Below are 9,870 nucleotides of genomic sequence, written 5' to 3' on the forward strand. Positions count from 1 at the left end.
AAATTTTAAAATGGACAAAGATTCAAACACATACTTCACAAAACAACATTTAGGAAAAGCTAATGAGTACTCTGGAAGATGCTCAACACCATTGGTTACCAAAGAAATGCATATTAAAGCCACAATGAGATGCCACTTTCCATCCCCCACAAAACAGCTATAGTTCCAGAGACAAGGACTACTTAAGTGAAATGGAGGCCAGGAGCAGTGTAATCCCAGCACTTCAGAAGACCAAGGCAGGAGGATTGCTTGAGCCCAGGAGTTCAAGAACAGCCTATGCAACAGAGAGAAATCTTGTCTCTATAAAACATTAAAAAAAAAAAAAAAATTGCCAGGCATGGTAGCACATGCCTGTGGTCCTAGCTACTGGGGAGGGTGAGGTGGGAGGCTCACTTGAGCATGGGAGGTGGAGGCAGTGAGCCGAGGTGGCCCCACTGCACTCCAGCCTGGGCAACAGACCGACAGACCGAGACCCTATCTAAAAGTAACAACAACAAAAATGAAACAAATAAATGCCTGGAAAAATACAACCTACCAAAAACAGACACAAGATGAAACAAAAATTTTTAAATGTTATATCTACTTAAAAAAGTGAATTCGCCGGGTGTGGTGGCTCACGCCTGTAATCCCAGCACTTTGGGACCCCAAGGCGGGTGGATCACGAGGTCAGGAGTTCGAGACCAGCCTGGTGAAACCTGTCTCTACTAAAAACACAAAAATTAGCTGGGCATGGTGGCGCACATCTGTAATCCCAGCTACTCAGGAAGCTGAGGTAGGAGAATCACTTGAACCTGGGAGGCAGAGGTTGCAGTGAGCTGATACCACACCATTGCACTCCAGCCTGGGCAACAGAGTGAGACTCCATCTCAAACAAACAAACAAAAAAAGAAAGTGAATTCATAATTTTAAACCTTCACACCAAGAACTATCTAGGCCCAGGTGGTTTCAGTGATGAATTGCATAAAAATTTAATGAAGCTATAACTCCAATCTTACTCAAACTTTGCCAGGAAAATATTAGCAAACTGAATCTAGAAATAGATAAATACTAACATTCTTCAGCCATTCCTCAAGGTAGCAAGAGAATATATATTTTTTAATGTAATAAAGCCTAAGCCTATTTGACAGAAACCAACTACAATTAGCCCCAAATGACAAAATACTACTAATTAACTACTTTAATTAGAATCAATAATGTCAAAAGTCACTAATACTTTAATACTTAATGAAGTCCTATAAATTTTAGCAAAACAGTAAAAGCATATAATCTGAGCAAACTGGAAAAAATGAATAAAATAGTTTTAAATGATATGGGTTTATGAATGGATAACCACAGACTCAAATTTATTTTAAAAACCTACTAGATTTAATAAGGGAATTAAGTAACACCTAGACTATTCTTGCAATAGGAACCTAGAAATGAAAAAAGTTTTTTCATTATAAAAAATAAAAACCTTTAAATTTCTCAAAATACTTAAGTCAAGAAATAGCACAATAAAAAGCACAAGAAATAGCACAAGATACAAGAAAAAGCTTAATAAATATAACTTGAAAATAACCAAAATTTTAGTGAATGGTATAAGATCTGTATGATAAGATTTCAGCTTATTGTTCTTACTGTGAGAATAAATACATAATAAAAATACTGATTTTACCCAAAAGTAATATGTAAATGTAGGCATTTTCAATTAGAATTCCAACAAAATATTTTTGGAAAGTATATAAAATCATGTTCAAATTTAGTGGCTTAATGAAAAGCTTAAAAATTACAAAAAATAAAACTGAGACAGTGGTTTGACCCAGCAGATAAATGTCTATACCACAAACCCAATAAATACACAGCAATTTTTTAAAACTTCTTCAAATAAATATACAAATAATAAAAAACAATATGGCACCAATATAAAAATATTAATAGAATGTAATATAAATTCCAAAACTAGATACCAATATACATAGAACTTAAATATATCTCAGTGGTGCTAATTCAGTTCAGTGATGAAAAGACTATTTTGATGAAAAGACAAACTGTATGTATGGTAGCACAATAGGCCACCCATCTAAGGAATAAAAGTGGACCTCAACCTTGCCCTACATCCAAATTAAATAAAACTTACATGCTAAAATGTAAAATAAAGAGCTTGCATGATAATCCTTTGCAGCAGGGGTACCCAAACCCCTGGCCACAGACCAGTACCAATCCATGGACAGCTAGAAACTGGGCACAGCAGGATGTCAGCATCCCACAAGCCAGCAAAGCTTCATCTGTATTTACAGCCACTCGCCATCACTTGCATTACCACCTGAGCTCAACCTCCTGTCAGATCAGTGGCATTAGATTTTCATAGAAGCACAAACCCTATTGGGAACTATGCATGTGAGGGATCTAGGCTGCCTGCTCATCAGGAGAATCTAATGCCTGATGATCTGTCACTATATCCTATCACTCCCAGATGGGACCACCTAGTTGCAGAAAAATAGAACCAGGGCTCCTGCTGATTCTACATTATAATGTGCTGTATAATTATTTCATATATTACAATGTAATAATGATAGAAATGAAGTACACAATAAATGTAATGCACTTGAATCATCCCAAAACCATCCTCCCTCTCTCCCTGATGCCTGGATCCATGGAAAAACTGTCTTCCACAAAACCGGTCCCTGGTGCCAAAAAGGTTGAAGATTGCTGCTTTACAGAGTGAATTATAAAATTTTATTTAAAGACACTGAAAATTTAAACAAATGCAAGAGACATACCAAGTTCATGGATATAAAGACACGATATCATAAACACACCACTTCTCTCTCAGTTGTTCTACACATTCAAGATAATTCAATTAAAATTCCCAAAGTTTTGTTATTTGATTTTGTTCTGTCAGACACTTCCCAAGATGTTTCTAATGTAAATAGAGGCAAGACTAGGCAAAACATTCCTGAACATAAATTTTCAGGATGTGTCCCATCAGATTATTAAGACTTATTATACAGCTTAATTCATTAGAACACCTTGGTACTGTCACAGAAATAAACAGATAAACAACAGTCCAAGAAAACATTAACTAAGAATGTGGGTAAATGCCTACAGATGGATGTTATAGCGTAACTTTACACCTTACTGGAGAAGGGAGGTGGTATTTGACAGATGCTAGTGATTAATTTATTAGCCTTATAAAAGTAAATAAAATTAGTTCCCTACCCCACACCATATAAAAAATTAGTGTAGGGTAATTCAGAAGGTACATGTGAAAGACAAAATCAATAAAGATTTTAGGAAATAGTATACAGTCATCCCTCCATAACCATGGGGCACTGGTTATAGGACATACCCCTCCCACAACCATGCTCAAAACCCACAGATGCTCAAGTCCCTTATATAAAATGGAATTTTATTTGCATATATTCTATACACATCCTCCCATATATTTTAAGTCATCTCTAGATTACGTATAGTACTTAATATAGGTGTGTATATAATTTATGCACATCTTCCCATATACTTTAAGTCACCTCTAGATTACTCATAGAATTTAACATTATGGGCTCATGCCTGTAATCCCAGCACTTTGGGAGGTCGAGGTGGGTGGATCATCTGAGGTCAGGAGTTTGAGACCAGTCTGGCCAACATGATGAAATCCTGTCTCTACTAAAAATACAAAAATTAGCTGAGTGTGGTGGTGGGAGCCCGTAATCCCAGGTACTCAGGAGGCTGAGGCAGGAGAATTGCTTGAACCCAGGAGGCAGAGGTTGTAGTGAGCCAAGGTCGCATCATTGCACTCCAGCTTGGGCGACAAGAGTGAAACTCCATCTCAAAAAAATGGGATGGCATCCTGTCCAGGACTTGTTCCTGCCTTGTGCCCTGAGGCTGCCAGAATAGGCTTTGGCCACCCATGACCCTAAACTGGAATAAGGGGATTGGAAAATGAATAAATACAAATTATTATGAAACAAAAATTCATAAAATATATAATCAGCACAGAAATGTACAATAAAGGATGCACTCAGTGAGCCCCATCATGTTTATTATTGTTTGTTTCTGAACTAGTAGGAGGTGGTAGGAGGTGCTCTTTACAATGTTTGCTTTGCAAACATTTGTTCCTTAAGTTAACCAACCACTAATACAAGCACCATCATATGCTGATTCACCAAAAACTGGGTAAATAATTATCTTATTTGTTTCCATTAATAATGTGAATACTATGTAAATAGTTGTCATATTGTATTGTTTAGGGAATAATGACAAGAAAAAGAAGTCTGTGTATGTTCAGAACAAATGCAATTATCTTGAACTCCCGACCTCAGGCAATCCGCCCGCCTTGGCGTCCAAAGTGCTTGGATTACAGGCGTGAGCCACTATGCCCCACACAAATGCAATTATCAAAATTTTTTTCCAAATATTTTTGATCCATGGTTGGTTGAATCTGCAGATGCGGAACCCATGGATACAGAGGGCCAACTGTACTTGCTCTTCCTGATCTCAGCCCAGAAAATTTTTCCTAAATAAAATGGGGGGCAAAATGTAAACCATAAAGGAAAAGACTGATACATTTATTATTGATCTATATTAAAATCAATTAACTTCTGCATATATAAAGATTTTATGAAGACATAAAGACATGAATGAGAAGTTATTTGCACCATCTATAACTGGTAAGTGTATTGTTTTCAACATTTAGAGAACATCTACAATTTAATAAGAAAAAAACCAATAGCAAGTGGGTAATAGATTTAATGTAATAGGCATTTCACAAAAGAAAAATTTTAAATACCCGATAAACACGAAAAAATGTTCAACTAATTATTAATAAAGAAATGCAAATTAAAGACAAAATTAAGTTCACATTATATCCTCCATACTGACAAGATTAAAAGTCTGATAAATCAAGTGTTGGCCAGATGTGAGGTGACTACAACTTTAATTAACCAGTAACAGAAATGTAAATGGATGAAATGACATTCTTTCCTTAGTATCAATGGGGCTTTGATTCTAGGACATTCCCTCACCCCACAGATACCAAAACCCGAGCATATTCAAGGCCTACCGTTGGCATGAGACTGATGATATGAAAAAAAGTCAGCCCTCTGTATAAGCAGGTTTCACATCCCTCATATTTTTTTTTTGAGACAGATATAAAATGGCCCATTTATAAAAACATACATTCAAGAATTTTTAACGTATCATTGTTCATTGTGGCAAAAAAAAAATTAAACAACATAAATGCCTAAAAACAAAGCAGAAAATTTCTAAATCACAGAATAGAGAGCTGTTCCAATTGAGGTGAAGGTTTTATAAAGTACTCAAGACAGACAGAAGTGAGGTGAAACAAAGTATGTATATCCCATTTTTATTAAAAATAAAAAAAAACCCTCAAAATCCTGACACACATATATTTGTATCTGTTTATGTATATAATGATTTTATGGCCATTGAAAAAACCACAGAAGCCTACCTACAAAGCTGTTGACATGGGTTATGAGTAGGAACAGGCACAATGATATGGGAAAGTAAGGCCAAGCCAACAGAAAAGCCAAAAGGTTAGTCTTAAAAAATCATATATGGGCCAGGCACGGTGGCTCATTCTTGTAATCCTAGCACTTTGGGGAGGCCAAGGTGGGCAGATCAACTTGAGACCAGGAGTTTGAGACCAGCTTGGTCAATGTGGTGAAATCCCATTTCTACTAAAATGACAAAAAATTAGCTGGGTGTGGTGGCAGGCCTATAGTCCCAGCTACTCGGGAGGCTGGGGCACAGGAATTGCTTGAGCCCAGGAGGTGGAGGCTACAGTGAGCTTAGATTGCACCTCTACACTCCAACCTGGGCAACAGAGCAAGACTCTGGGTCTCAACAACAACAACAAAAAAATCATGTATAATCAGATTCATGCAATTTACATAGATGCATTACTGGAAATAGTTGATGCCATGAAGATCCAAATACAGACCTATGGGATAAAATTTTTAAAGCTATTTTATGGCTTATAACATTTTATAACAGGGTTTTTTATATGCTGTTGACAGCAGAATTTATTTTATAAAAATGGCTGCAACAGTATCTTCCATCCATGTGCTTTTCTATAATGTGACCTTCCCCCTCCCTCCTCCTAAGATGTGGGGTCTATAGTTTCTGAATCTGGGCAGAAGTTAAATTATAGTACAGCAGGTCCTCTAATAACGTTTCATTCAACGTCATTTCACGTAGCCCTGATGACAGAAAAAATGGCTGGGTGCTGTGGCTCACGCCTGTAATCCCAAAACTTTCAGAGGCCAAGACGGGTGGATCACTTGAGGTCAAGAGTTCGAGAACAGCCTAGCCAATACAGTAAAACCCTGTCTCTACCAAAAATACAAAAAACTAGCTAGGCATGGTGATCTGTGCCTGTAGTCCCAGTGACTCAGGAGACTGATGCAGGAGAATCGCTTGAATTGTGAGGCGGAATCACTTGCAGTGAGCCTAGATCCTGCCACTGCACCCAAGCGTGGGTGACAGAGCAAGGCTCCATCTCAAGAAAACAGAGAAAAAATATAAGACTCCCAGCCAGGGCTATTGTTTATGTGTAGTTTTGTATATTCTCTCCATGTCTACATGAGTTTAGGTGTTCCAGATTCCTCCCACATCCCAAAGATGTGCACATTAGGTTAATTAACATGTCTAAATTGTCCCAGTCTGCGTGAGCATAGGGGTGTGTGTGTGAATGCACGCTGCAGTGGGATGGCATCCTGTCTAGGACTGATTCCTGCCTTGTGCCCTGAGGCTGCCAGAATAGGCTTTGGCCACCCATGACCCTAAACTGGAATAAGTGGATTGGAAAATGAATGAATACAAATTATTATGAAACAAAAATTCGTAAAATATATAATCAGCACAGAAATATAATAAATGATGCACTCAGTGAGCCCATCATGTTTACTATTGTTTCTGAACTAGTAGGAGGTGGTAGGAGGCGCTCTTTACAATGTTTGCTTTGCAAACATTTGTTCCTTAAGTTAACCAACCACTACTACAAGCACCATCACATGCTGATTCACCAAAAACTGGGTAAATAATTATCTTATTTGTTTCCATTAATCTTTCTTATACATATATATAGCTCACATTTATTTGAATGTTTAACATTAGAAATGTTGTAGATCTTTTTTAGAAGTTTAATGGTGTTTTTGTGACTAGAAATATGCCATAGAAACTCAACTCTTATTTATATCAATTTAAGCTTATAGCAAAATTGGTTCATTACATGTCATTTCACCTAAAGTCACAATTTCCAAGAACCTATCAACAACAGTTAGTAAGGACTTATTACACAGCCATACAATAAAATACTGAGTAGCAACTGAAAAGGGTACAACAGGTCTGTCTAATCCACTGACACAGAAAGATGTCTATGCAGTTGAATGAAAAAAGCAAGAACAGTATCCATGATTCCTACATACATATAGAAATCTCCATATACCATGTATAGATATATGCACTCACAGAAAAAAGTCTGGAAAGATATATATATATATATATATATATATGTTAAACTTTTAAAACTGGTTATCTTTGGAGAATGGTAATGACAAAGGCTTTTACTTTCCATTTTATTCATTTGTGTACTGTAAAATTGAATGTATTACTTTTATAATCATAAAAAAACAAATTATTTCTAAAAGTCCTATAACACAAAAAGAATTTTAAAAGAAAAAGAAGACCTTAAACAAAGTAGAAACCTTTAATAGTGGTAAGTTAAGTATAATCTTCCATACTGACACAAAGTATGGCTATATTTAAATATAATAACTATGAGAATAAAATATGTATTGAAAAATAAAGAGTAAGATTCTTGCAATTCAGATTAACCTGCTAAAAGAATAGTATGTGATGAGATCTAGGCTAAATCAAATTAAACCATCACATAAATCAGCCCTAACTAAGCACAATGGTTAAATACCATATCTAGACTAACATTCATTTTCTATCTAAAGACATGATTGTTTTTTCTCAAATGGTACTTACAGTTCTCTACAATTTCATCAAAAACTGCACCACTTTTCTGTTCAAACTGGAAAAGCAAAAAAGGAGAGAGAAAAGTAACATTACCAACATATCTACTATCATATATACTTTTGATATCCCTCCCTACTTCCCAAGGAACTGTAATTTTCAACCCAAATTACCTAAGTGCACAATATAAACAAAAACACTGCCAAACAGAGTAAATAAAATTTAGGATGAACAAAAGCAGTTCTCAGGCCAAAGTCCCAAACCAAAAGCTAGGAGATAAATCACATCCTCTCACTATAAATAATTACTTATTTTTTTTAATCATTCATGTCACAAAAAAGAGATGATCATATATATTAGTAATAACAATAAACACAGCTAACACTTCATAAGAACTTACTAACACTGAGAACTGACTATGTAAAACTTCCTATCAAAACTAACAGAGCAATTAGCAGCTTTTGCTCTTAGGCTAGAGCTAGAAACATGCTACTCTTAAATTCAAAGTGAGGCCTGTGACAGGGATGGTTCCTACTGAGTATGTTAGTGCCTAAGGCAGAAGTAGAGCCATGTCAGAGATAATTTCAGATCTTTAAAACAGGCACATGGGGAAAGAAAGCAAAGCACCAGTAACTCCACCAAGGAACTAAGAGAAAATGGCACACTTCACTTTGAGTCTTTGAAGGCCCCCTTACTTTGGCAACTTAGTATTCCAGGTTCCTGCTTCCCTGCTTGTTACTCAACAATGAGACAAAACCACAAGAAATGCTTCTTCTTGATAAACCCTGCCCACTATAATAACCCAGAATCAGCCACCCTATTCAAGGGAGAGACTTTTAAGGAAAAAAGAACTACCTAGCTACTTACATAACCGTAGAGGAAACACAATGGCCAGCTATAGTAATCAGCAGTATCTGATATTCATAAACATGAACAGAAAATAAAGGATCCCAGGTTTCTAAAAGAAAACTATGTGAAAGAGAAAGTTCAAGGTAAACAAACAGAATCACCACTCCAGAAGGAAACAAATAACTTATAAAAAAGCAACTTCTAAGAAGAATTTTAAGAGATACATGACAGGTTACAGGTGTAAACAAACAAACAGAAAAGTAAGCAAAAGAGGGCACTGAGGAGACAGAAAATATCTGAAAACAAGAAAATGACTGCCAAAATGAAAATGTCACTGGGCAGGCTAATGACAAAATTCTTTATCAATTTCTAAATGAATAAATGAAACAAAAAGACAAAAAGTTGGAAAAGATAATTTATGTGACACGAAGGATTAAAGTACCAGGTCTAACAGCAATATCAAATGTACCCCCAAAGAAGAGAATAATAGTGAAGCGGAATAACAGAAGAAAATTTCCCTGAAGATATAAATACCATATCTGAGATTGAACGGGCCCACCAAATACCAAAAAAATAAGGAAAAAAAAGATACATCCTGGTAAAATATCAGAATTTCAAAAGAAAACAAAAGGAGGAATTTTTTTAATGATAGTGCAGGTAATTTAAAACACATTCAACTTGAAATTCACCTATGTAAACACTGGAAAGGAAATCAAACAAATAGTGAAGGCCACTCCAGCTACCATTCCAGTCAATGAGCTATGCTCTAGAATGAAAGGGAAGTGGGAAGTGAAAAATGTCACTCTGTAAGCCAAAGAATGAAAGCATCTGCCTACACTGAGAGGAATCCCATTGTTTAAAAACACGGTTTGTTTTTGTACAATACTGTTCCTAGACACTTTCCCCAATGCTCAACCAAAGAAATGACAGTCTTGCACACGCTTCAAGAAAAAAAAAAAAAATGGCCTGGCGCGGTGGCTCAAGCCTGTAATCCCAGCACTTTGGGAGGCCGAGGCGGGTGGATCACGAGGTCAAGAGATC

At 36.3% G+C, this 9,870-nt stretch overlaps 1 protein-coding gene across 1 annotated transcript in view; it reads right to left on the bottom strand.

The window, feature by feature from the left end:
* ZMYM4 (zinc finger MYM-type containing 4) overlaps positions 1-9,870 on the bottom strand; it is a 152,003-nt gene that overhangs the window by 79,036 nt on the left and 63,097 nt on the right. Inside the window, exon 2 of the mRNA XM_037728715.1 lies at positions 7,993-8,038. Within this exon, the coding sequence (XP_037584643.1) occupies positions 7,993-8,038 (46 nt within the window). The remainder of the gene's footprint in view (positions 1-7,992; positions 8,039-9,870) is intronic.

This window comes from Cebus imitator, unplaced genomic scaffold (assembly GCF_001604975.1).
Source record: "Cebus imitator isolate Cc_AM_T3 unplaced genomic scaffold, Cebus_imitator-1.0 Scaffold277, whole genome shotgun sequence".
Taxonomy (NCBI): Eukaryota; Metazoa; Chordata; class Mammalia; order Primates; family Cebidae; genus Cebus; species Cebus imitator.